Genomic DNA, 27017 nt, shown 5'->3' on the forward strand with positions numbered 1-27017 from the left:
CGCATGCGCCGCCCCCGCCCCCGCCCCCGCCCCCGCCCCCGCGGACCCCGGGCGGCCTAGGTGAAGAGGCGGACGGTGCCGTCGGCCCCCGAGGAGAAGACCCATGGCTGGGTGGGGTGGAAGGCCACGTCCAGGACCCCCAGGTCTCGGGTCAGCACGTGTCCCCGCAGCACCTTCACCGGCACGAGCAGCGGGTTCTGCAGCAGGTCGCTGTGGGGGAGGGGAGCAAAGGGACTCAGGCCGGGGGCAGGACACCCCCCCCCCCCCCCCCCCCCCCCGGGCAGGGCGCACGCGGCTCAGCACTCACTTGTACACCATCCCGTGGCAGACGATGATGCTGCCGTCGTCGGAGCCGGATGCGAACAGTGGGTACCGGGTGTGGAAGGCCACGGCCCTGAGGGCCTTCTTGTGGTGCCTGGAGGGCAGGGGCTGGGTGAGGGCAGGGGAGGGCAGGGGAGGTCCCGCCGGCACCCGCACCCCCACCGCCACTCACCTCAGCACCCTGTACGGCTCACAGGAAAGGTCCAGGTCGAACCACACGAGCTTGCTGTCATAGCTGCCGCAGATGACATTGTCCCCTGGGGACAGACGGGGTGGTGGGGACCTGCGGGGTGCACACTCCCCTGCGCCCGCCCGCCCTCCCCCGCAGGGTGCACACTCCCCTGCGCCCGCCCGCCCTCACCTGCAGGGTGCACTGCCAGGCTGGACACCCACTTGCAGTTTGGTCTTAGCTTCTTAGTGAGCTCCTGGCGCAGTAGGTGATAAAGGCGGACGCTGCGCTGGGAAGCCACCAGCAGGAAGGGTCGCAGGGGGTGGAAGGCCACCCGCTGCACCTGTCCGTGGCTACGGCGGAAGGGGCTCTGGCTGCGGTGCCGGCTCAGCTGGTGGATCAGCACCTGCGTGTGGCCCGCGGCGGCCAGCACCACGGCCATGTAGTCCCCGCGCCCGTGCCAAGTCACCTGTGTCACCGGCTGCAGGAGGCAACACTGGCTTAGCTGGGCCCTCCCCTGCCCCTCTCCATCCTAACCCACACCCCCCAGCAGCCCCCCACACCTTCCCATGGCAGATGCGCAGCCTCAGGCCCCCCTGGCGCTCGTCCTCTGAGGCCTCCAGCCAGCGGGCGGGCTGCACCGCAGGCTCCTCGGGCGGGACGAAGGCACTCAGCAGCTGGTCCGTGCCGCTCACCACCAGCCGGTCCCCCAGGGCCGGGTTCAGTAGCAGCACCGAGTCCTCTCTGCGGGCCAGAGTGACACGCAGCCCCTCAGGCTCAGGTCTGCACCCGCGGCCCCTAGCACCCCCCGGGCTGCCCACTTACACTGCCACGGCCACCAGGCAGATGGTGGGGTGGGGGTTCCAGGCAACGCTCCTCACCACACCCCCCACAGGCACGGTCCTCATGCAGCGGGCAGTGACCACCTCCCAGAGCCGCACCGAGCCATCATCAGAGCCTGGACGCAGCAAACAAGGCCCTCACCAGCTGCGGCAGCCCCCCCCGCCCAGCAGTCCCCCCACCCAAGCTGGGAATGCCCCCACCCCAGGCTCACCTGAAGCTAGCCACTGGCCATCCGGGGAGACACTAAGGCAACGGACAAGGTCGCTGTGGCCCCTGTAGACCTACAGAGGAGAGGCAGTGAGGCGACAGACCCCCACCCAGAGGCTCCCCCCCCACCAGGGGTTCCCCCCCACCTGCTTACCAGGGCCTGACACGTGGGGAAAGGCTGCAGGTCCCGCGGCCGGGGCAGTTTCGGGATGAGGTCTTCGGGGTCCACATTCACCTGGGACAGGTGAGCTCGAGGTCACCCTACCCCATGTCCTGTGTGCACCACCCCCCCCCCCCAGCGCACTGCTTCCCCCCGCAACACACCCTCATCTTGCGCTGCCGCGGGCACAGATAGAGATCGAGGCAGCGCTCGAAACGCTCCTGGATGAAGCGGCCATACGCGGGCACGGCCCGCAGGCTGGGGAACTTGCGCGGCAAGAAGTTGAGCTTCCTCTCGCCCAGCTCCTGCTGCTGCCACGCCAGGCGCTGCGGAGACAGGGGTGAGCTGGGGGCCTCGGGGCCAGCAACGGGGGCCCAGACCCCCACCGCAGTGCAAAGCCCACCTCCTCTTCACTGGGCAGGTACTCGGGAGGCGGGTTGTAGGACTCTGCATGGCCGGGCAGGGCCAGCTTGGGCGCAGGCACGTGCATCTTGTGCCGGCCCAGCACAGCGTCAGGGTCCTCCTGCGCCCAGAGGTCATAGAAGCTAGGGGTGCGGTCCCGGGGCCGGTGAGGCTGGATCCAGCCCATCTTGATGGCGTGCACCATGCGAGAGACCTGCAAGGACAGGGCAGGTCAGTGCGCGTGGGGACGTGGGAGCAAACTCCGGACCGTAGACGGTGCCTACCTTCTCCTTCTCCACCAGGGACGGGATGAAGCTGCGCTTGTCGGCGGGTCGGTTGGTCACTGGGTGGATCATCAGGTCTCCACTGAAGAAGTCCACAGCCGGCTGGGAGCACAAGCAGACGTGTGGGCCGGGACCCTGCAGCTGACCCCCACACCCAGGGCGAGCTGCTGCCACCTACCTCGTACGGATCGAAGCTCCTGTCCCCAAACTGGCCCCGCTGCAGCCGCCGCACCAGGGCCACCTGCTCGTCGGTCAGCCGCACATCATGCCCTGTCATCCGGTCCTGCACTGTGCGCCTGGGGCCGGCCGCCCATCAGAGCCAAGCTCGAAGCCCCCCCCCCCCCGCCCCGCCCCCACTGGCCCCATCCAAGCCTGCTCACCAGTAATCAGGGTTGTCCATCTTGTCCAGAAACTGGTCCAGCTCATCACGGGTCCGCAGGGGCTTGTAGATGCGCCTGCCATCCAGATCATAGCCCACGTGGGGGAAGTCATCGTACCACTCCAGGGGCACATTGCCCACCGTGTTCCGGATGTCCTGGGGCAGCAAGCCAGCGTGTCAGCATCGGGCACCCACCATGCCCGCCCCTCCCTCCAAGCTCCCCAAGAGTCACAGGCAAGGGCAGGGGGAACCAGCGAGAGCAAAGGGATGGGCCTCGAGGCTGGTGGGACGGGACCAGGGCACCCTGAGACGTGCCCTCTCCCTGGGGTGTGACGTGGCACGGCGGCCGGTGCTGTCCCCCATCCCCCCCCCAACTGGCCCTCAGAAGCGCCGGAGCTGTACCTTCACATTTTCCACTGAAGTGGTGCCAACCCCAGAGCCTCCCCCCTGGATTCCTTGGCCAGGACTCTGGGCAGCCACAGACAAGGGTGACCTCATCGCCCATGGGCTCCCTCCCCTGGTGGGGCCTTAGGCAAAAATGGGTAGTCACAGGCAGGGACTCAGGGAAGACCCCGCCAACCCACTCCAAGGGGACGTAGAAGCCGCTGCGTTCTGCCCTGCAGGCATTCGAGGACCCCCCTCAGCCCTCCCTGGTCCTGCCCCCCACCCCAGAGCAGCCACATTCCTGGACACACATTCCTGGTCGAGGCCCCGGCCAGCCACCACCCTCCCTCCGCCCAGCACAGAGACTGCTGCCCAGGCGGCCGCTTCCTGAACAGTGGCCACAGGGGGAGGGGCCCAGATGAGACTGAGCACAGCGGGGAGCCCGAGGGCCCCTTGCAGGAGCACAGGACCCCCTGGGCTCTGCCCATCTGCACCTGCCTGCCCCAGTCCTGCCAACTTTCATACTCCCAGCAAGCCCGTCCTTTGGGGACACCCCTGTGCCCCTGCCCTTCCTTCTCTGCACAGGAGTGGGGGGCCACCCCTGAATTGGACAGACCCTGGATCATGCAACAAGGGAATGGGGAGGCTGCTCCAGAGCAGGGGTACAGGCAGAGAGTGCAGCTTGTACCAGAGCTGGAGGGTATGGCTGACACCAGGAGGCTGTGCCACCCGGGGACCCCAAGCACAACTCGGGGTGGGGGGCAGCCTTGGACAGTGGGGTGAACTCCAGCCCCCCAGGGCTCTGTACCCCCTCCCCACTCTGCCTGGCACAAAAGGCCCAAGTGTACACAGGAGAGAGAGACAGAGAGAGAGAGACAAACAGGGTGTGGCCCGGCACCAGCGCCAGGGCATCTGAGTTAACTTGCTCACGCCGGGGGAGAAGACCTGCCTGGGTCACGGGTCCCACTTGACCCTCCTGCCCCCTGCGGAGGCAGAGGGAGAGGGCTGCACAGCCCCGGTACCCCCCCAGAAGGGGATTCCCACTTCCCCACAGCCCCCAGAGACAGCGAGATGCTGCAGGCTCCTTCAGCGTGGCGCGGGAAGGCAGAGGGACGAGGGCCCCTGCTCTGTGCGGCCTCCGGGGGCTGGGAGGCGGGGAGGAGGGCGGGCCGGCGCGGGGGAGGGGCCGCCGCCACTATAAAGGCCCGGCCCGCGGCCCCTCTTCCAGCCCGGGACGCACACGTGCGCGCGGCGCCGCAGCCGCCACCGCGGGCCACCGAGACCCGCGCCTCCCCGGCCCCGGGCGGCCGCGCGGCGGGCGGCATGCGCTGTGCAAGGCGGAGCTGACGGCGCGCCCGCCGGCCCCATGTCCTTCGCCATGCTGCGCTCGGCGCCGCCCGGCCGCTACCTGTACCCCGAGGTGAGCCCGCTGTCGGAGGACGAGGACCGCGGCAGCGAGAGTTCGGGCTCCGACGAGAAGCCCTGCCGCGTGCACGCAGCGCGCTGCGGCCTCCAGGGCACCCGGAGGCGGGCCGGGGGCAGGCGGGCGGGGGGCGGCGCCCCGGGGCCCGGTGGGCGGCCGGGCCGAGAGCCCCGGCAGCGGCACACAGCGAACGCGCGCGAGCGGGACCGCACCAATAGCGTGAACACGGCCTTCACGGCGCTGCGCACGCTCATCCCCACGGAGCCGGCCGACCGCAAGCTCTCCAAGATCGAGACGCTGCGCCTGGCCTCCAGCTACATCTCGCACCTGGGCAACGTGCTGCTGGTGGGCGAGGCCTGCGGCGACGGGCAGCCGTGCCACTCGGGGCCTGCCTTCTTCCACGCGGCGCGCCCGGGCAGTCCCCCGCCGCCGCCCCCACCGCCCCCCACCCGCGACGGCGAGAACGCCCAGCCCAAACAGATCTGTACCTTCTGCCTCAGCAACCAGAGAAAGTTGGTGAGTGTCACCCACGGGGCATCCACGGAAAAGAGGCGAGGAGGATGTGGCGGCCTCTGCCTCCATACCACCCCAGCTACCCACACCTGCTGGGCAGAGAACAGGGCCAGAGGCCGGCAGAGCACCCCCCCCCCACCAGCAGCACCTGTGATCTGGTGCGCCCAGGGGTCCAGGAAGGGAGGAGCATAAGAAGGCCCAGCTGGAGCAGGCAGGGCTGGGCCTTCCTTGGGCCTTCTCCCCTCGAGTCCCCAGGGACACAGGTGCCCATGGGGACCAAACAGGGCCAGCCAGGGCTACGTGGGAGTCTGGGAAGCAGGGAAGACACCAAACTGGAAGAGGCTGGGGGACGAGACCAGGATTGGTTCAAGAAACTCTGGCCCCCCCACCCTGTCCCCAAAGGAAGGGGACTCCCCCACCCCACCCCCATCTGTTTGCCCTGTCAGAGCCCCTGCCACCAGCCCCAGGCCTATCAGGCACCTGCTAGCCCTCCTGTGGCCCTGGCCCAAGACCCCAGGGCTGCCCACTCAGACCCCGGGCGGCTGTGGGCTCTGCAGACAGGAGGCTGGCGGGAGATGTGGGGGCTGGGGGAGAGGGCCACGTTGCGGGAGCGCTGGCCGGCTGTGATTTACAGCCCCTGCCGTGCTTGGTGGCACCGGAAAAGCAGGGTGAGCAGGGAGAAAATGCGGCGCGGCTTTCCCCGATCCCCATTTCCTCTCCAGACAGCACGCGTGAGCTCCTGGGGCCTGAACATCTGGGAAATTTAATTTTACAATTTCGGCTGTGCAGCAGTGTACTCTCCTCCCCAAACTGCATGGGGAAGCTGGGGTGAGCGTGGAAGGGGGTGCTTTCAGCACCCACCATCTGAGACAGCACCCAGTGGGGAAGCCCGGAGGCGCGGGCTGGCACTGGGTCTGTGGCCAGGCCCTGACACTGCCCCCTCCCCTCTGCAGAGCAAGGACCGAGACAGAAAGACCACGATTCGGAGTTAGAGGCGGACGCCGCTGGGCTATCCACAGAGAGCCCCCGTGGACCTGACTCGGGCACAGGCCTCCTGTGGACGCCCAGCAAGCCAGCCCTGCCTCCGGCTACAGTGGGGCCGATGGACAGACAAGTGTGCAGGACTCTGCACTGGCCCAACGGGCCCAGGCCCACCGGAACCTTCTGTGCTGGCTTCCTACCTGGGTTTTCTTCTGGTCACTGCGTGCTGGCATCTTGTGTCTTTGATATGATAATATAAAGTCTGGAAACTTTGTATAATTAAAAACAAAACAGTATCGTCCAACCGTGGAAGCACACAGTTCTCTTGAACGGTTCAGAATCCAGCCTGAGCCCAGCCCTCATGGTGCTCTCTCCGAGCTCACTGCTCCCACCTTTGGTGCTCCCTGGGCCAGAGGCACCAGTTCTCAGGGAAGGCCTCCACCCTCCAGGGGCTGGGCTACCCCTCCCAGGCCTGAGGCAGAGTGAGGCACCTCCTCCTGGCCTGGGGGCTGAAGGAGACCGGTGAGGGACAGGAAAGGACAGAGGGAGCCCACTGCCATGCAGCAGGGGACCGGCCAGTCCGGTGTCCTCTCCAAGGGCCTGCCCGGCACCCAGGCGTCCCTGAAGGGGTGAGGAGGGCAGAGCTCACAGCACGATCATGCCAAGCCTCGGGGCGTCAGTCTTTGCCCAGAGACCCAAGAAGCGGACGCCTGGGGGAGGTGGAGTGAGGGGCGCTGCCCGGCACAGCAGGTTTCCAAGCCTGGGTGGGCCTAAGGGTGCAAGCCAGATGGCAGCCACCTCCATTCACCCCTGGGCCCCCAAACAGGGCTATGGGTCCCACCCCTGCTGGGGTGCCCTGGCTCCCCCTCCCCTACGAGCTGTAAGAGGAGAGGAGCTCCAGGACCCCTGCCCCCCGGCCCTGCGCTCAGCCCTCTGCAGCACTGCTCACACGGGAAGGAAGGAACCCTGGCTGCCTACCACTATGCCCCACCCAGCTCCTCCAAAGGCCCCACCTGCTCGTGAGGAGGGCAATTTCAGGCCCCCTCCCCGAGCTGTGCACAGCTGGCTGACCATTAAAATCCTGCAGGTGACAATTACGGTTTAGCGGCTTGAGCTCTGCTGGCACAGCACAGAAGAAAGGCAGGGGGCAGCCCTCTGTGAGCCACCACCCCATCCCCCCCCACACCCCCTGCTGGTCAGGCAGGCCAGCAGCCTGACTTCCGGCCAGACCGGGCAGGGAATGGCCGAGGGCGCCAGGTGCCGGCCCTGGCCCCCCCCAGCCCTCAGCACAGGCTCCGGGGCCCCCACTGACACCCTCCTGGGCCCCCAGGGAGAGGCCAGGTGCTGAGGCCCACGTGGGCACCCCAACAGGGCAGGGCCAGAGCTGCCCCCCTCCTCTGCACAGAGGGGCTCCAGGGAACTGCGAAGCAGGAAGCGGTGGTGTAATTTTGGAGGAAACTCTCAAAGCCAGAGCCATTAAGGGCCAGAGGGGGGGCTGTGTCCAACGTGATAGAAATATAACAGGATAAAAAGACGCCACGGCAGGTTCCATTCAGAAAGAAACCCAACCCCAAATTTCCTTTCCCTAATCCTGCAGGAGCCTACAGCTGGCCAGAAGAAGGAGGGAGAGGGCAAGCCCCCACCCCGCCCGCCTGCCCGGAGACATGGGGGTCCAGATGGGGGCTGAGGAAGGCCCTGGGGGAGGTGTCCAGGGGAGGCAGGTGCACCCTAGGGCCTCTGTGCCTGCCTCCCCTGCCTCACTGGTTACAGGATGACGTTCTATGGGGAGGGTTTGTGGCCCACCTGCCCCTCACCTACTGTAATCACATTTCCACAGCTGAGCCTGGGTGGGGGACGCAAACCTCCCTTACGAAGCCCCCCCCCAGATGACGAGCACCTAAGTGGGCACCCACCTTGTGGTCACGGAGCAATGCGGCAGGAGACAGAACGGGGAGCAAGTCCGGCGTGAGGCCAGAGGGGAGGGCAGAGGAAGGGACAGCCCCTGGAGCCCCAGGACTGAGGGGGTGTCAGGAGACCCCTGCAGGGCGTGCTGCCAGTCTGGGAGGCTGGTGGGAGAGGACGGGCCCGCTGGGATGGTCCCCGGGGACCTAGCCCATCGGGGCACGGTGTGCACGGGCCAAGTTCTCCGCTGCCGGGCCTGTGACTCCCAACAGTGGCTGCAGCTTGGCCGACTCAGGCCTGGGCAGCGGGCCCGGTGCTGCCTGAGCTGCTCCGGTAGCAGCACGGCGGCGGCGGCGGTGAGGGCCTGGCCCGCCAGCCAACAGGAGGGAGCGGAGGGGGCGGGGGAGGAGCACTCCGTCACCCTCCACTGCTCCAGAAATTCAAACCAGACTGGGGGTGGCGGGCTGGCCCGAGCCCGGCGGCCCCACTTGAGTCCACTCGGCTCCTCACAGCCGCTGGGCTGGGGGTGGCAGGTGCTCCCTGCCCACTGCAGGCCCTGCTTCCTTCCCAGAATGCTGGCCTTGCCTTCCACCAGGAGGGACAAAGACCCAGGGCTCCCCCGTGTGTGCACCCCAGAGGCAGCTGGAAAGGAGGGGCCGGGCCCGCGCCCTGGGCCAGCCGCCGCCGCCTCTGTGGGCCAAGCTGGGCTGGAAACACTCTGATGGGCCCCGGCTGTCAGCTCCCTGTCCCCGGCCTGGGGAATGAGCTGCCGGCGGCACCACATGATTCATCACCCGGCCCGAGCCCACAGGCCAGCCGGCCCCCACCCTGCTCAGCACCTGTGGGCTGCCAGGAAGCACATGTGACCCTGTGGGGGCAAGCACCCCCCGACCCCTCCAGGTCAGGCGCCGAGCTTGGAGGTGTGGGCTGAGGACACAGACACCCCCCCCATGCTCTCCTGGGGGGGGCCACTCTGCCCCAAGGACAAGCCTCTGGGATGGGGCCAGCAGGGGTCCCCCGCCCCCCAGACTGCACCGGACATAAGCAGCAAGCAACAACTGGCTGATGTGTCGGCTGGGATTTTTCCGCTCTCGATGAGCCCCTCCCCTCCCCCTCCCCAAAGTGGCTGCAGCTGTCAGGACCGCAGATTGGAACTGCAGGTACGGCGCTGGCCCGCTGCCCACCTCCCTCCCGTGTCTGTCTGCGAGGGAGGAAGCCGGCCCACCTCTGGAATCCTTCACTCTCTCCTCATTCTGCCTCTCTCCCACCTGTCCCCTGGGAGCGTGGGGTCAGCCGCCCTCGCTCAGGCTCTCTCTTTTCCCTTGCCCCTCTCCGATTACAATGCCGGCAGTGTTCGCTCAGCCCCCTGCACGAAGCTCCCGCCTGTCTCTGAGTGCCGCTCAGCCTTCCTGAGCCTCAGCCTCTCCTTGCTCCTCCACTGTGTTTAATCTCTGCCACAATACAGGGCAGGGGGAGGCTGGGCCATGTGCCCCAGGCTCACCTGCTGCATCTGAACCCAAAGAAGGTTCCAGCAGGATGAGTCCTGGTTCACGGACCAGAGGGGAGAAAGCCAGGTCCTACTTGGCCTCTTCCTGCCTCACAGGCCAAAGCCAGGTGAGGAGACCCCAGCAGGGGACCGGGCCAAAAGCAGAGGCCATGAACCAGCTGGATGCGCCAGGGGGACCAAGTGGGGAGCTCGGAGCCGCCCTCCCCAACCTCCTCCATCAGACTGCCATTTCCCTTGCTGACTCAGGTAGCAGGACACCTCTGCAGCAGCCGGCCCAGACACCACCACCTGCCTCTGTCCATCCCTCTCAGAAGTGCCGCCAGCCAGGCCCACCGGAGCCTCACATGTGTGCTGGCCCAGGACCCCTCTGAGACCACTGCTTGGCCCCCCCACCAATCCCTCCATGGCTCGGAGGTAGCAAGTCCACCCTCCGTGGGGTCCATGGGAAGGGGAGGGTGTGCCGAGGCTGCCCTAGCTCCCAGGCCCTCAGATCCCTGGCCCCCACCCACCCTGGGGGTCCCCTGACTCTGCAGTCCAGGGTGCGGGCACAGGCTCATGGCCCCCCTGCGGAGTGGAAGAGACCTGTCCTGAAACAGGTCTCACACACAGACACACTTCAAACACAGAGCTGCTGCTGCTTGAGTTGGGCCTGGCCCCAGCACGCCACACCTGCCCCTGCCCCATCCCCTTCCCCATCCCCCCACACCTGCCCCTGCGCCATCCCCAGCGCTCCACACCTGCCCCATCCCCTGCCCCATCCCCAGGGCTCCACACCTGCCCCATCCCCTGCCCGTTCCCTCCACACCTGCCCGTTCCCTCCACACCTGCCCCATCCCCTGCCCCATCCCCAGGGCTCCACACCTGCCCCATCCCCTGCCCCTTCCCCAGGGCTCCAGAATCTCACTCTGGAGGATTCACCTCAGCCCCTGACTGGGGCCTCGGTCCCCAGCCCACTCTGCAGTCGCTATCCCTCACCCACCTTCCTACAGAACTTGCCCTTGCCCCAACTACCAGCCACACCTCCAGGCCCAGGGCAAACCCTCCTCCCTCAGGAGGCCCCTGTTCCAGCACTCTCCCACCCCCTGCACGGCTGGGCTCCTACTGCCAAGGAAACGCTCCAAGTGGGCACACACAGCAGGCTGGGGCCTCACCACCCACATGCCCCAGCACCAAGGGACCCTGCTCTGTCCCAGAACGCATACTACACCCCTTGTACGGGACAGCTGCTTCCCCCACTGCAACCCCCCCCACTGACCCCTCCCCTGCCCTCCCCAGGGGGAGCCCTCTCTCCCGACTAGGGAGAAGCACCAGGCCAGCACAGGGCGGGTGCAGCACCGGCAGGAGGCCATGCCTCCTGCCCCAAGCGCCGCAGGCCTGGCTCAGAGGTGGAGCCCCACCGCGGCACCAAGGGGCACTCTGCGGTCACAGGCGTCACGCCCACGGCGCCCTGCGGCCACCTGCAAGGCTGTGGGTCAGACCAGCGGGAAGGGACAGACTCGCAGGCTGGCTGTGGGGGTGAAGGGCCGACACGAGCAGACCGAGCGCCGGGCGCTCTCCACAAACAGCTCGAAACCCGAGCCGACAGGCTCCCGCTGACGCAAGCGCTCTGAGTGCGCGGGCGGCCAGGATGGGCGGGGCGGCGGCCCCGGGAGGAGCGGGAGGCCGCCAGCACTGGAGGCAGCTGCCGGTTCAGTAGCTGGGAGAAGCCATTAACGGCCGTTTGGCGAGAGAGCAGAGGGGATGGCGGGCTCCGCATACAGACAGGCCTGGGCCCGTCCCTGCGGGACCCCAAGTCACCGCGAGGCCAGGGCGCCGTGGAGCCGGCCAGGGCCGCAGCCCCGCCCCTACCCCCGTGGAGGTCCCGCGGGGGACAGGAGGCTGTCAGGCCCAGGGGTTCAGGGACTCGGATGACGGGGGGAGGATGCCTCCCAGCCTCGGTGGCCAGAGTTCTTAGCCACCCTTCACCTCTCACCTACTGCCGGCCTCAGTTTCTCCCAGCTGCTTGAAACAAAGAGGGGCCCAAGGCTGTGAAGGCCGCCAGCCCCCTCCCCCCACCCCGCCCCACCTCCCCGGGGTCCGGAGGCTGGATGAGATCACGTCTGTGAGGTGCCGGTGCCGTGGGAGCGGAGTGGGGTGGACACAGCCTGCGGCTGCTCAGGGCTCCCCCCGCTCCAGGACCCCCGCCAGGCCCAGCAGCACATCCAGGGGACTTGGGCCCCAGTGCAGCTTGGGATGTGAATTTGGGGACTAAGGGCAAATGTATGGGAACAGGACTCAGCATATCCCACGAAGGTAGAGTGTCACTCATCAGTCAACATCTGGGGTGGGGGGTTCCCCAAAGGCAGACCCAGAAGAGGCCAGCAGTCAGAGGGTCCGGAAGCCCCCCCAGCATCCCCCAGCTCAGGCCTCAGATCCAGACCCAGGGAATGGGCAGGGCAGGGTCCAGGGGAAGGGAGGCCAGGTGGCACTTCCACCCCACCCCCTCAGGCCTCCACGCTGCAGCGTCCGGGAAGGTTGTCTCTCCCAGGAGCACCAACCCTGTCAGGACACCTCTGCTGCTGGCCAGGGCCTTACGTGGGGTCCAGACAGCACTGGCCACCCCGAAGGACACTGCTGGGAGAATGGACTGCCCTGACACCGCAGGTGTCCCCAGACTGTGGGCCCTCACAGGCTCCAAAAAAACCACAGCAAGCCATGGGGCAGACCGGCCTCCGAGCCCCTGGCTCCACACCAGGCACCCAGTGGGGCCACTTGCCGCTCAGGCCCCGGGGCCTCTTCCCCGAAGCCCAGCGCACTTTGCTTGGATTGCAAAGACACCCACGACGTCAGGGTGGAAGGAACCGGTGCCCACATGCCCCCAAGCACCCCAGGCACACGTGCTGCTCAGGGCAGGGAAGCATCTGTTGGCCTGGCGAGCTCCTGAAAGATGAGCCCCCTCGAGCCGCGGGCCGGCTGTGCTGGCAGAAGCTCGGGAAGGCGGGCACCAGGGCCCCCGCCTGTCACTTGGACATATGGGATAGTCATTGCCAGAGGAAGCGGCCCCCGCAGCCCCCACTGCGGCTCCAGGCCAGGCCGGGCGGCCGGGACGAGCGCCTCCCTGTGGGCAGGCCCAGGCCCCTCCCCCGCCTCTGCACTCCATTTACAACCATCATCGATTTCTCAAAATACCAAATATAAAAAAGTAGCCGACAGGATGTGGCTGCCGACAGCCAGAGCCCCTGGGAGGGGGGAGACAGGCAGGGAGCCGCACTGCGCTGGCCCCCCCTCACCGTGTGCGCCCGCTGCTCCGGCCAGGAAACCAATTTATTTTGTTTTGTCTCTGTTCTCTGAACGCACAGAGACCAGATCGGGCGGGCAGCCAAGGCTCCTGCAGCCGCTGCCAAGAGAGCGTGAGCGTGGGGGTGGAGGCCGAACAGGGGAGGGGGCGCGTGCCTCCCCAGGCCCCGGGACAGCCCCCGACAGGCGGCAGGAAGAACTCTGGAGGACCACCGTCCCTGCGAGGACCGCGCCAACACGCAGCCATCCTTCCACAGCCCCGAGGCCCACCGTCCAAGGAGGCACACACCCGGGCGGGCACCACGGCGCAGGGGCCACAGCCCGGCCAGTGGCTGGGACACACCTGGGAGGGGACGGGCAGGAGGAGACAGCCACCTTGGGGGCTCAGAGCTCCTTAGCTTCCAGCCCTCCCAAAGCAGGCAGGCCCAGGTAGCAGAGACACAGCCTCTGGCCCACACACTGGGGCGTCTGGATGCCAGATGGGGCACTCCTAGCCCACCAGCACGCTCGTCCCTTCAGACCCTGAACTTGAGGGGGCAGCCGGGATTCACTGAGGCCCACATCAGTCCACACCTCGAGGACACCAGGGAGGGAAGGGGCAGATCACCCAGAGGCCACCCACCTCCTGCACGAGGCTGCCAGGTGATGCTGCTTGGGTCTGTCACCCCGGGGGCCCAGCACAGGCCAGCCCCGCCGCAGCCTCTCTGTGCCCACCGAGAGCACGAGCGCAGCCTCCACAGAGCACGAGGGACCCCAGTATCAGCTGGCTGCCCCACAGATACACCCGGGGGGTTCACCATGTCCCGTCCCCCCCCGTTCCTTCCCAAGCAGTGACACACAGCCCGGGAGACATGTACCCCCGACCCCGCGACTGCCCTTCCGGACCCTCTGCGCCCAGGGCAGCCCAGCCCGGCTGGGGAAGGACCCCCCTCGTGGAAGGCACGCCCACCTCCTCGTCAGAGCTGTCCTCTGCATACTCTTCACGGCCCTGCACGCTCGCCGCCTCTGTCCTTGGGGAAGGGGTCCCAGCCTGAAAGACAGAGGGGACAATGGGGATGTCAGGACACGCACGCCCTCTGACCCCGGGCAGCGCCCACGCCCGCAGTCCCCTGCCCCCTCCTTGATGGTGGCGGCTCAGGAAGAACAAACTGTCCCTCCTGCCGATGCGGAGGCCAAGCTTCCCGCCGCCCCCAATCTCTAAGCAGCTCCAGCCTGGCCCTGGGCCTTAAGACAAGACCAGTGACACCCCAGGTCTCCGTGGGCCTCTTGGACCCCACCTGAGATCCTCTGTCAAGGGCCAGATTCATCGCCGTGTGCTAGCTCCAAGGAAGGACCCCAGGGAAGGGCTGACACCTGTACCAGATGGGAACAGGAACACTCAGCAAGGAAGCCACCAGCTGAGGGCTCAGCCGCCCCCGCACCCTCTAACGAAGAAAACTGGCTGCAGGGCTCCTGGCCCAACGGCCCATACCCAGCCCTGCCAGGCCTAGGAGAGGCTAGGGTCGGGGAGCAAAGTGGGGGTGGCCACTTTGTGGCAGCAAGTAAGGGCAGGGCAGGGCCCACACCTGGGCCGGGCCCTCTGGAGGGCGTGTGGCACCTGCTGTCAGCCACTGTGGCAGGACCCTCTCCCCCAGGAGGCCAAGGTGTCTGCAGCAGCTGAGAGCCACACTCAGCCCAGTCAGCCAAGGGCCCAGAGAGGCACCCCTAACCTACAGAATGCCGGGAGGACACAGCCCCCCAGGCCAACCCCAACCCACCAGGTCAGGGAGTGGGTGCCCCTGAACATTCACACCCTAACCTGGAAAACAGATTCTTCCCTCACAGGGTGGGGGAATCGGGTGTACCGGAACCGGGACTGATGGGGAAAACAGCCCTACCTCTCACTCCTGGGCGCAGTAAAGTACTCGGGAGCAGGGGCCCCCGAGCGAGGCACCCCCGCCAGAGCCCCACTCCCCCTGACCGGGCAGGAGCCAAAGGCCTGTGAGGTGGCTCTTCCTCTCGCCTGTTTTTTCCCTCAGTATAAGGAGGGTGGGAGACTAAGTTTTTTTCCAGGCCAGGAACACGGCGGGATTCGGTTTCCATGTCTCCCCCACCCCCGCTCCCCATGCTGCACACACTGTGGGAGCCCTGCCCACTGAAAGTGGGTCAGCACAGCCTGATGGGTGCAGGGTGTGGGTGGGGGGCGAGGAGGGCAAGCCCTGACCAGGACTCAAAGCTCTCCTCCATCCTTGCCCACAGCAGCGACCAGTGGACACACCTGCCCCAGGCCCAGGGCCAGGCAACAAGTCTCCTCAGCAAGCGCCCTGACGCCAGGCCAGGGCCGACGGATCCACGGTGCCGGCCTCCGGCCAGACTCCACAGCTGCCCACGGCACCAGCCCACCCAATGCTCTCCACCAGCACTAAGCTCCGGAGAGTCCCACGCCACCTGTGCCTCAGGCCACGGTCACGGGGTCCCAGCAGGAGATGTCACGGCCCCTCATCCTCCAGTACACCCCACCTCGCCCCGTGCTGGGTGTGGCCGGCCCCCGGGGACAGCATGGAGGAGCAGGGAGCCAGAGACAGGCAGGCCCCCCGACAAGGAGGGGGCCCCCCAGCAGTGGGGCTGCAAGTTCCCACACAAAAGAGCTGGCCCCCCAGCCCTCCTTGGTCTCCCTCCAGAAGTGCCGCTGCAGGGGACACGGGTGCCGCCAGGGGGCAGCAGAGTACAGGCACGGCCCGGCTGCAGGAACCAGGGGAGGCTCAGGGAGCGGCGCACACCTGTGGACACACCTGTGCACACAACACCTGTGCACACACTTGTGGACACACTTGCCGTGGTTGGGCACTGGGCATTTAAAAAGAGGAAAACTTAGAGAGAACGTGAAACACAAGGGGAACACATCTTGTTTCTCTGCCCACCCCAAGACCATAATTAACACCATGAGGACCAAAGCAGGGGCCCCCAGGGGGCTCTGCCTCGATGGCATCGCAACTGCTAGGGACCCCCTGGTGACCAGCATCAGACCCAGCCCAGCCACACCCCACTGCCACCGCCACCTGGCACGTGACAGCTCGGCTCCTCCAGCCTTTCACGCAAGCCGGACCCCGACAGCCCCCGCGGTGACTCAGACGAGGGCGGCCAGGCTGGAACTTGGCTCCCTGCACGGCCTTCCAGTGGGGTGAGAGATGCAGAGGGCAGCAGGGGAACAGCGGCCCCCACACCCTGAAGGTCCGCGGGAGGTGCGCCAGGCTTGTGTGCGTCCCTGACACCTGGGAGCAAAGGTCAAATCCAGACTGCGGCCGCTAACATGCGTTCTCAGGGATCTGGGGTGTGGCACAAACACACGAATGAGCACGAATGAGAGTCCACGGAGCTACTGGCCTGCCGCAGACCCCACAGAGCGGCCAGCAGTGCTGCTAAGCCTCTTCGGGGAGCCCAGGACCCCAAACGGCAAGTATCAGTGAGCTCTGCGCACACAGCTCATCTGACAAGAGACACAGACTGATACCGAGCAGACACGCACAGTTTCTAGAGAGTATACACCACTGGGCCCGAAAAGACCAGGGACAACACAAACTGAAACTCCCCCTCGTTCCTGAGGGAAAAGGCAGGTGACTCGCTGGAGGGCTGGGAGCCTGAGCCGGCCTTGTACAAGGAAATGGCTGCTTACAGCAGAGACTACTCTGTGCTCCCCGCCTCCCCATTTACAACAGATGAGTTTAATGGGACTCGATGCCACCACCGCAAACAGCTGTGTGGAGACGAGGCCCAGGACTAGCACCAGCTCCAGGCTTGATTCACACGAGCCCTTCGGGCTGGGCGTGGCAATAGGATAAGGGGGGGGGCATTATGTACACAGTGGCAAGAATACGGCTGTTTCATTATTTTCTTTTAAATTTCTTTACTTGGGGACACCTGGGTAGCTCAGTCAGTGAAGCATCTGCCTTCAGTTCAGGTCATGATCCCAGGGTCCTGGAATCTAGCCCTGCATCAGGCTCATGCTCAGCGGGGAGCCTGCTTCTTCCTCTTCCCCCCAGCTCGTGGTCTCTCTCTTGCTCTGTCAAATAAATAAACCCCTTAAATATTTCTTTATTTGAGAGAGAGAGAGAACACATGTGATATGAGGGAGGGGCAGAGGAAGGGAGGGGGGAATAGAGAGAGAGAGTGTGCGCACATGCATGTGGGGCAGAGGGAGAGGGAGGAGGAGACCGAGCAGGGAGCCCGATGCAGAGCTGGATCCCAGGACCCTGGGATCATCACCTCAGCCGAAGACAGATGCTTCATTGGCTGAGCCACCCAGGCGCCCCAGGAGAAAGAGTCTTAAGTAGAGTCTGAACTGCGTGTGGAGCCCAATGTGGGACTCCATCTCACGACCCTGAGATCCTGACCTGAGCCAAAACAGAGTTGGGACACTTGAGCAACTGAACCACCTGGATGCCCCAGACTGTTGCTGTTTCAAACCATGGCTACAAATCTTTGACTTTCCTCCCACTGAGGGCAGAGGCTATATGCCCCCTCCCCCACCCCCGCAATCTGGGTGGGTTTCTGGCAGGCTCACCTATCCAAGGAAAGCAGCCCAGACCAACAGTGTGTGAACTCCGAGTCTGCAGCTGTGCCCCTGGAGCCCTGAGCCCTTTGGATGAGGACAAGCCCAGCAAGTGCCAACCGTGTCCCAGCCTGGACAGATGAGTAAAAAGACCCCATCTGTTCTTCCTTAGGACCCTCACCTGAGCCCCAAAACATGAGGTGTGATGAATGACGACTGTCCTAGAGCAGAACATAGCAGAACCCTGCAGGGGCACAGGAAAAGGTGACGTGTTCCGAGTGCGCAGCCTAATTCTCAGGTGGGACCCAGCTGAAGGCGGCTGTGGGTCACCCCAGACATGACACCACCTCACCCTACCTGAACACTGATGCCCAGAAATGATGGTGCTGTAAAATGGCTGTCTGATGCTCAAGGCATTGGGATGGACTGTGGTGGAACGGCGGCCTGCCTGCCCCCACGGGAACCAATACCACCTGGGCAGCTGGCTCGCGTCCTTAGCTCTCCCAGTGGTCCCCAGGCACTTCCCAGCTGAGGTGAGCTCTGTCAACCAGCTGGTGAGACTACCTGGGAGTGCCCCCCTTGTGGCACCCCACAAGCCACAGCACCCACATCACACTCCACCAGTGCCCACGCCTGGACCCCAGTGTGGGCAGCACCACCGCGGCCTGGGCCCCTCAGAGGATGCAGGGAAGTGAGGACCCTCCCGCCCATTGAGAGGCCCTAGTGAGCGGAAGCACAGGTGGGGCGCGAGTGGGTGTGCGGGGACAGGGGAGCCTAAGGAGACTCCCCTCTAAGGTCGATTCCCGCCCCCCAGCCGTTGCCTGAGGGTGAAGGCAGGAGGGGCGCCGGCAGCGCAGCAGTGCGGGGGGCACAGCTCCTCTCCAGCCTCCTTTGGGGAGGTATATGCAGAGGGCTCTGTGGCTGGGGCACAGTGTAAGGGGCAGGGGCCGCAAAGTGTGCCCCAGGAGACCAGCCTGGTAAACAGGGACTCAGGTCAACAAGGTCGTGGAGCACCAGGACAAGTGAGCAGGCAGCCAGTCCTGAGAGGACCCGGAGACAGGGGTGGGTGCCCTAAGTGGAGGCAAATGGAGTGAGCGGACATGAGAAGACGTCTCTCCAGTGGAGAATAGCAGTACCCCGTGCCCAAAACTACACGCGTCAAAACAAACAAGCAAATCTGCCAGTTGCGGGCAGCCTGCAGCCATGGACCTCCCTGCAAGTGCCCTGAGCCCCCAGACAAGACCTCCGCGGAGGAAGATGGGGACCCCATGGCCCCACCCTCCTGAGCACCTGCTAGCCCCCCAAATACAGTGCTCTTCCTCCCTTGAGCTCCTCCAGCCCCTGCCAGCACCCTGAAAGTACATCAGCCCGCCTGCGTCCCCGACTCCCAGAACCAGTGAGAACATGAGTTACTGTCCCGCCGCTAAGCATGCGGCTACTCAGTTACAGGACAACAGATAAGGGGGACGAGGAGAGCCAAGATGGCGCCTGGCGCCACAGACGGGAGACCTCAGCCCAGCGGAACGGCAAGGACCTTGGCAGTCCTGACCCCTACAGGCAAATGCACGGCTGCTCCCACCAAGGGACGCCGACCAAAGGAACTTCTGAGATCAGGGGAAGGAAACTGAGGGTCAGGGAACAAAGGGGGTCAGGAGAAAGTTCTAGGACGAGAGATTAAAAAGAAAAGAACCGACGGAGACAGCTATTCCTTCCTAATGTTCCTTCCCCATAAGGACCTGCCGGCCCCCTGGGAGAGGACTTGGGGGTATTTCCTGGGATCCACTCCCGCCTTGAGCTAGAGCCCCCGGGAGCAGGGAGCGGGGAGGGGGTTGCAGGCCCAGCTGGGCAGAGAGGCCCAAGTTCAGAAGCGGCACACACCAAGGGTCTACGTGGCCTTCTCCGACCCACTCGAGGAGAATGAAGTGCAGCCTGCCGAGCCGACCTTTGAGACATGACAGCAAGGAAAACCTCCCGTTTGAGGCATTCTCGGTACAGAACACGCCCCTTTGTAATGTGATGTAAGAAAATACCATAAAGCAACACGAAACCACATCTTCCATTTGTCAGAGCAGGAAAAACAAAGACTCTTAAGCACACATGGTCTCGGCGGGTACGGAAAATAGGTGACTGAGGTGGCTGTCATGAGTGCTAAGTAGCACTTCCCTTCCACTAAAAATGCTCTGGCCTTTGACCCAGAGATGCTTCTGGGAACGCCTCCCAAGAACTGCTTGCACATGTGAGAACGAGCATACACCACGGGACTCCAGGAGCACTGCCCACCCACCGGGGCGGCCCCCACGCACCGTGGACACCAAGTGGTGAGGACAGCTCTCAGAGCCAGGGGGAAGAGCAGAAGACATAAGTCAGGAAGCCATCAGGCATGGCACAAACGGGAGCCTGGATGTGCAAAGAACACCCTAGACAGACCCAGGCACAGTCCTCACCCTTATGCAGGGGCAGGAGGCAGGACAGTGGGAGGGACGACCCTCAGGAGCTCCCCAGCGATCACTTTGCTGTGTCCTGCCATGCTTGTCACGTAATCCCACACAACCCCGAAAAAGAAAGTGGTGGATGTGTCTGAATCGCCTCCAAAGACCCAAGAGGAAGTGGAGGAGGAGCTCACATACAGTGGTGCCCAGGACAGCCTGGCACCTAAGCGGGCCATGTCTCCCCAGGGTGACCCTGAGCACCTGGGCCACGTAACCCCATCCCTCCCCATGGGAAAGGAAGGTGGAGACTCGGGGCAGTCCCCCTGGAACGTGCCAGTGATCACCCGCCATCCGTTCTCACCCCTGGATGGCTTCAGCAGGATATTCACGGCCAGCCTGGGATGGCCTGTGGCAGACATACCTGGAACCCATGACTTGTGGGGCAGGGTCCCCGACAATGACCTATCAGCCCCGTTCCTCCCGGAACAGGAAGGCAAACCCTCCGGCTCCATCTTGTAGAGGTCACTCAGCTGCCTGGAGTGCCTGGGCCGGGTGCATCCCCCTCTAGGCCGCAGACCGTGAGCAGCACCACCCCCTGCTGGCTTCAGCCTCAGGCCGTGCATCCCTGACGCCAGCACGCAGTCCCCACGGGGAGGCGGGGTGATGTCAGCACGCAGCCCCATGGGGAGGCGGGATGCCCTTCGGGCGTGTGCAGCAGGGTGGCTGGGAGCCGGGGGGTGGCTCACCGATCCCTGGAAGTGGTGGAAGCCTTGACACAGGTTAAGGGGGACAGAATGCGGAAGGAACAGTGGCAGGAGCAAACAGTGGCCGAGAGGTTAGGGGAAAGCCCCGTAGCGTGGTGCCGGTTGGCAGCCTGGTAAGAACCAGGCCCCAGAGAGGAGGCACAGGAATGGGAGGAAAAGTAGCTGGGCATTTTCTGTGGCCACAGAAGCCAAAGTGGGTCCCAGGGAAATTAGCACTTCCACTTGCAGAAGTAGCTCCCCTAAGACCACTGTTTGCAAGACCATACAGGTGGCTGAGGCCAGGAGCCTAAGATCTCCGGGGGCTTTCTGCTGCAGAGCTGGGGTAGCTGGTGACAAGCACAAGCTGGAGACACTGCTGACGCGGGTCCACAGCCCCGACGGGGGCTGGGAGACACTCGTTCTAGAAGCTGCTCAGTGGAGGGGGCCTTGGTTTGCTGGCTCACCCCGGTGGCAGAACATCTCGACAGAATCCTCCATGCTGTGACATGTGACAACCCACCAGCGGCAGCAGACCCCCAAGAGGGCCGTGACCCCGCAGAACCCCCAATATGGCAGGGAAGTGCTGCATGTAAGCACCGTGGACTGGCTTCAGGGCCCGGTGACAGAGCACGACAGGGCTGCCGTGGGGACTACTCCCGGACAGCCAAGCCAGCCGGGACGGTGGGAAGACAGGAGAACGCGCAGGAAGTGGCGGTGGCTGCCGGCCCGGTTTCCAGCTACGAGGCTGCACGCTAGAAACAGGCTCAGACCATCCAAAGAGTGCGTGTGAGCAGAAGAGGTGGGGCGGGGAGCCAGCTCAACCAAACGGCGGAGTGCGATGGCTCTGGGGGAGCAGGAGAGACGGGGGGTTTCCAGCAAGGACTGAGAACACCCTCCCTCCAACTCAATCCTCCCCCTTGGCCTGGAGAAGTTCAACCCTGGTAAAATGACAACCGTGCTTCAGAACACAAAATATTCCAACAGGGGCCACCGGTACCCCTCAATTAAAGCACAATAAAGCCAGAGACGTGAACACCCAAGCAGGGCAGGATCCTGCGGTGGCAACCCCGGGTGGTGCGCGGAACTCAGAACCCCTCATGACTTGTGGGGCTCATGTCCAGGATGACCCACAGGAGACAGGGCTCGGAGCCTGGGTGTGCAACGGGAGGAGCCCGGGGGCTGACGCACTGACGCTGCCCCGCACAGCGCACACCGGAGCGGCCGCGGTCCTGGCTTCGAGCCGGGGCGCAGGTCAGGCTGCTGTGGAGCCAGAGACAGCCTCACCCGCCGCTGAGAACTGGCCCCATCCAGGTGGCCAGAGCCAGCTTCCCGGGACTGAAGGCTGCCCCCTCCTTCTGGAGAACGGAGGGCTTCAGTCCCGGCTGAGTGGAGCAGCAAGCAGACCCGGGAAGGTGGCCTTGCAGGGAACACGCGGCTCGGCCGGCAGGAGTCTGACGGAGAGCCCAGGCGAGGGGCGCCTGCGCAGCCGCTCAGAGGGAGCGAGCGTGGCCACGCCCACAACGAGTGCCCCTCCCACCAGGCTCCGCGCGCCAGCGCTTGAAATACTGGCACACTTTACCTAGTTTACAGAATTTAAGTAGAAATTTTTTAAAGGGGGCGCCTGGGTGGCTCAGTCGTTAAGCGTCTGCCTTCGGCTCAGGTCATGGTCCCAGGGTCCTGGGATCGAGCCCCGCATCGGGCTCCCTGCTCAATGGGGAGCCTGCTTCTCCCTCTCCCACTCCCCCTGCTTGTGTTCCCTCTCTCGCTGTGTCTCTCTCTGTCAAATAAATAAATAAAATCTTAAAAAAAAAAAGACTTTTTTTTAAGTGGCGGAGGGGCAGAGGGAGAGGGAGAGACTCTTAAGCAGGCTCCACGCCCAGCACAGGGCTTGCCCCCATGACCCTGAGATCAGGACCTGAGCCAAAATGAAGAGCCGGAGCTTAACCGACAGACACACCCAGGCACCACAAATAGAAAATTTTCATTTAAAAAGTTATTAAACTTTTTTTTAAGTAGGCTCCATGCTCAACACAGGGCTTGAACTTATGACCCAGAGATCAAGAGTCACGTGCTTTACCTACCGAGTCAGCCAGATGCCCCAAAAGTGATTTAATTTTTAAAAATTATTTTTAGGGGCACCTAGGTGACTCAGTTGGTTAAGCATCCAGCTCCTGAATTCGGCTCAGGCCATGATCTCAGGGTCATGGGATCAAGCCCCTTATGGGGCTCCACACTCAGAAGGGAAACTGCTTAAGAGTCTCTCTCTGCCCCTCCCGCTCATGTGCACATACATACTCACACTCTATAAAAAATTAATTTAAAAATTATTTTAAAATTTTTATTTATAAAAAAGAATAAAACCCCCTTTTTAAAATTAAAAAAATCAGAGGCGCCTGGGTGGCTCAGTTGTTAAGTGACTCTTGATCTTGGTTCAAGTCTTGATCTCACAGTCATGAGTTTAAGCTCTGCCTCGGGCTCCATGCTGGGCGTGGAGCCTACTTTATTTATTTTATTTTTATTTATTTATTTATTTTAAAGATTTTATTTATTGGTCAGAGAGAGCAAGCGAGCACAAGCAGGGGGAGTGGGAGAGGGAGAAGCAGGCTTCCCGCTGAGCAGGGAGCCCGATGTGGGGCTCGATCCCAGGACCCTGGAATCATGACCTGAGCTGAAGGCAGATGCTTCACCGACTGAGCCACCCAGGCGTCTCGTGGAGCCTACTTAAAAATAAATAAATAAATAAATGTGTGGATCCTTAATTGCAAAAGGAAAAAATGACGTGGAAAGATGATTATTAGCAGTGGTCACCAATTGGAGCATTGGTCTTGAGGAAGAACTTCCACTCTTTACTGAGTAGTGTTGATGAAAAATTTAATTTTTGTCAAGGAAGGTATAGTTTGTATACCTTGTATAACTAAACCAAAGGTTTGTATACCTTTGGCCTTGTACCTGTCCCCGTGATAATGGGGAAGGGTGCACTTCCCCCTTGTCTTAAGTGAGAAAAATGAGAGAAAAGCTTAATTTAACTAAAATGCAGTATTTGCTCTTTGGAATGTTTTATTTACTTATTTATTTATTAAAAGATTTTATTTATTTGACAGAGAAAGGGAGAGAGACAGCGAGAGAGGGAACAAGGTATAGTTTGTTTCAACCACAGTTATGTGCTCTGTTCTCAGGAACTCCAAAAATCCACATGCCTGGGCCTCTTCAGGTGATTCTGATGTCACCTGAAGGTTGACACAAACTATAGGTTGAAACAAACTATACAAGGTATAGTTTGTATACCTTTGTATAACTTTAAAAAGTTTAAAAAAAGGAGGAAAACCAGTTCAGTTGACCATCATCCTACAAACCACAGTCAATACAGTTCACACATCATCTCTCTATGCACACCAGCATTATGACTAAAGCTTGAATGGGTAGAAGGTTTGAATCTGGGCACCTGGGTGGCTCAGTCGTTAAGTGTCTGCCTTCAGCTCCGGTCGTGGTCCCAGGGTCCTGGGATCAAGTCCTGCATAGGGCTCCCTGCTCAGCAGGGAGTCTGCTTCTCCCTCTGCTCCTCCTCCCTGCTCTTTCTCAAATAAATAATCTTTAAAAAAAGAAAAAAAAGGTTTAAATCTGACTTTAAATCCTTTCTTCCTAGGAAACAGATCAAACAAGCATGGCTTTTTGGTTTCTATTATGGGACTAGATTTCTGTATGATTTAAGGTCATAACCTTCAGAACACCAGACCCACTGGAAATACAAATAGTTATGAACTACTTTCTAAAACATTCCAGGGGTGGGTTCCTGGGTGGCTCAGTTGGTTAAGCAACTGCCTTCGGCTCAGGTCATGATCCTGGAGTCCTGGGATCGAGTCCCACATCGGGCTCCTGGCTCGGCAGGGAGCCTGCTTCTCCCTCTGACCCTCTCCCCTCTCATGCTGTTTCTCTCTCTCTCTCTAATAAATAAATAAATAAAATCTTTAAAAAATAAAAAATAAGAAAAAATAAAACATTCCAGGGGTGCCCGGGTGGCTCAGGTGGTTAAGTGTCTGCCTTCGGCTCAGGTCATGGTCCCAGGGTCCTGGGATCGAGCCCCGCATCAGGCTCCCTGCTCCTTGGGAAGCCTGCTTCTCCCTCTCCCGCTCCTCCTGCTTGTGTTCCCTCTCTCGCTGTCTCTCTCCCTCTCTCTGTCAAATAAATAAAATCTTTTAATAAATAAGTAAATAAATAAAACGTTCCAAAGAGCAAATACTGTATTTTAGTTAAATTAAGCTTTTCTCTCATTTTTCTCACTTAAGACAAGGGGGAAGTGTACCCTTCCCCATTATCACAGGGACAGGTACAAGGCCAAAGCCTCAGCCAGCCAGGCTCCCTGGGATCAGGCTCAGGTGTTCGGGTGGCTCCCTCCTGTGTATCCTGTGAGCTCCCCACCAGGCAGTCCCTTGCACATGAATCCCCACCTCAGGCTTTGCCCCCAGGAAACCCAGCCTACAACTGCAAGTGGGCTGAGTTTCATGGAGAGGTGACCTCAGAATCACCTGAAGAGGCCCAGGCATGTGGATTTTTGGAGTTCCTGAGAACAGAGCACATCACTGTGGTTGAAAAACAACCCCCAAGAGCTCAGAGCACTCCAGCTCTAACCAAGTGTTCCATTTGGCCCCAAATGTGCCCACAGGTGCATCAGAGGAGGGATGTGGGCCTTGGGGTTCCCAAGGAAACTTGGGAGAAAGCAGTGTGGGAACAGCCCCCCAGAGAGCCTAAGACCTGGTGGTCACTTTCTTTCCTGGCCATCTTCATCTAGAGAGGAGAGCCTACTGGCAGGCTCCTCGCTCACCCACCTGCACCTGCTGCCCAGTGGTCTTCTCCATTCCGCTGTGGCCCTCATCACTGTTGACCCCATCCTCGCTCTCGGCTGGGTCATCCTCACTACTGTCGCTGCCGGAATCTTCCAGACCTGAGAACACACTCTCCTCACTTTCAGACAGGCCAGAGTCACTGCCATCCTGGAGGCTGGGAGCAGGAGCACAGGCGAGAGAGAGCTGCAAGGAGCACAGTGTTGATGATGGCCACACCCCCAGGCCACCCTGATGACCCATGGCCCTGTGTGGCCAGCCTCCAAGGCCAAAGCCCTCAGGTCACAAGCCTCTACCTCCACCAAAACCATCACCCAACCCGGGTGGAACCTTCCTCACTGTCCACCTCCACTGACAGCATGGCCACCTGCCCTTGGAAGGGACACTGAATTTCTTGCATCTCACAAGGGAAGGGCTGTTCAAGGACAACATCTCTTTCTTAGAGTTCAGTTCCCATCAAATTTCCAACCCAGGCTCTCCATCCTCCGCATCCCACGCTGGCAAACTCCAGAGCTATGAGGGCACTGGGCAGAAGCTGGGGCCAGCAGAGGAACAGGACGATGGAGGGGCTTTTCTCTCTGAAAGAGAAGCCTCCGTATCCAACTAGATTGAGACCAACAGTTGATCAGTAAATTGTAAAGGTGGGCTGAACAGTGACAAAAATGATACAAATCCGACTTAAAAACAAGTATATGCCCACTCATCCCCTCCTCGGGAAGGGCCCCAGGTTATTCTGAGCAGAGCCCTGCTTACCAGATACCATCTCACCCCTAACTCTACAGGACACAATGCACAGTGCGTGAACCCCGTCACTGCCTTTTAAAAACGAACAAGAAATTGTAGACTTCTAGGAAACTTCTGAGTACAGAATCCTGAATTTCACTGTTTTTCAATAGTTTACAACTCTCTCACCTAACTGGGCAGCCTGCACTTTGTGTAGAGCTGCTGGCCCGCAGGCGAACAGCATGGAGGAGAGTCCGCGGAGAAGGGCTGAGCCGCACGTGCTGCCAGGACTTTCTACGGCCCAGACGTACTGACATCCACAGCCGGCGTGGCCGTGCGTCCACTTAAAAACATGTCCAAGGCGGTAAGCCCTGGGTTCTTTCAATCTCCTATCTTCCCTCATTTTTAGAATATGCCTGACGTGCCAGCAGTGCGTAAATACGTACTCACTGGGGGTGCGAGCGCAGATCTGTGCGATGGTAAGATGCACAATCCAAGGGGCTTCGGGGCTGCCGCACAGGATGCCACCTCTCCTGCCCTTCGCTCCCTACTCCGCCTCCCCCTCCAGCTGCCCCCTGCGCAAGGGGTGCTCCCTCCCAAGGCCGCACAGGACAGACGACCCCTTCTTCCTCACATTCCCAGGCCCGCCGCGCGCCGGGTGGCCTCGCGGTGGGCCGACGAGCCACCACGTGCGGCCCCGGGCCCCGCCGCCCGACCCCGCCGCTCGGACCCGCTCCCCCTGTCACCTCCTCTGGCTCCGGCTCCGGCTCCGGCTCCGGCCCCCGCGGCCGCTTCCCGGGCCGCGCCCCCGTCGCCGCTGCACGCCCCGCGCCCCGCGCGCCCGCCATGCTACCCGGCAGGTCCCGACCGCGCCGCCACTTCCGGCAGCGCAGGCCGCGTGGGAATGGGGCGGGGCCTGCGGGGTCAGGGGGCGCGGCCCGTCCCGCCCTTCCCGGCCCGATTGGTGGGGCGGGTCCAGCACGCGCAAGCGCGCGGCGACAGAAG

General features: G+C 62.5%; 2 protein-coding genes across 2 annotated transcripts; one reads left to right on the plus strand and one right to left on the minus strand.

The window, feature by feature from the left end:
- Positions 1 to 26878, minus strand: BOP1 (BOP1 ribosomal biogenesis factor). Its single transcript, XM_027600680.2, has 16 exons — positions 26759 to 26878; positions 25275 to 25475; positions 13701 to 13781; positions 2767 to 2921; positions 2565 to 2682; positions 2387 to 2488; positions 2104 to 2316; positions 1865 to 2026; positions 1695 to 1775; positions 1545 to 1614; positions 1316 to 1448; positions 1054 to 1234; positions 683 to 971; positions 494 to 578; positions 308 to 415; positions 1 to 210 (listed from the first exon to the last, which is right to left on the minus strand). The coding sequence occupies exons 1-16, from the start codon at positions 26858 to 26860 to the stop codon at positions 57 to 59; spliced, it is 2235 nt and encodes a 744-aa protein (XP_027456481.2). The 5' UTR covers positions 26861 to 26878; the 3' UTR covers positions 1 to 56.
- SCX (scleraxis bHLH transcription factor) lies at positions 4516 to 6362 on the plus strand. Its single transcript, XM_027601076.1, has 2 exons — positions 4516 to 5088; positions 6039 to 6362. Exons 1-2 carry the CDS (start codon positions 4516 to 4518, stop codon positions 6075 to 6077), a joined length of 612 nt encoding a protein of 203 aa, XP_027456877.1. The 3' UTR covers positions 6078 to 6362.
- Positions 26879 to 27017: the final 139 nt, after the last annotated feature.

This window comes from Zalophus californianus, chromosome 4, assembly GCF_009762305.2.
Source record: "Zalophus californianus isolate mZalCal1 chromosome 4, mZalCal1.pri.v2, whole genome shotgun sequence".
Lineage (NCBI taxonomy): Eukaryota > Metazoa > Chordata > Mammalia > Carnivora > Otariidae > Zalophus > Zalophus californianus.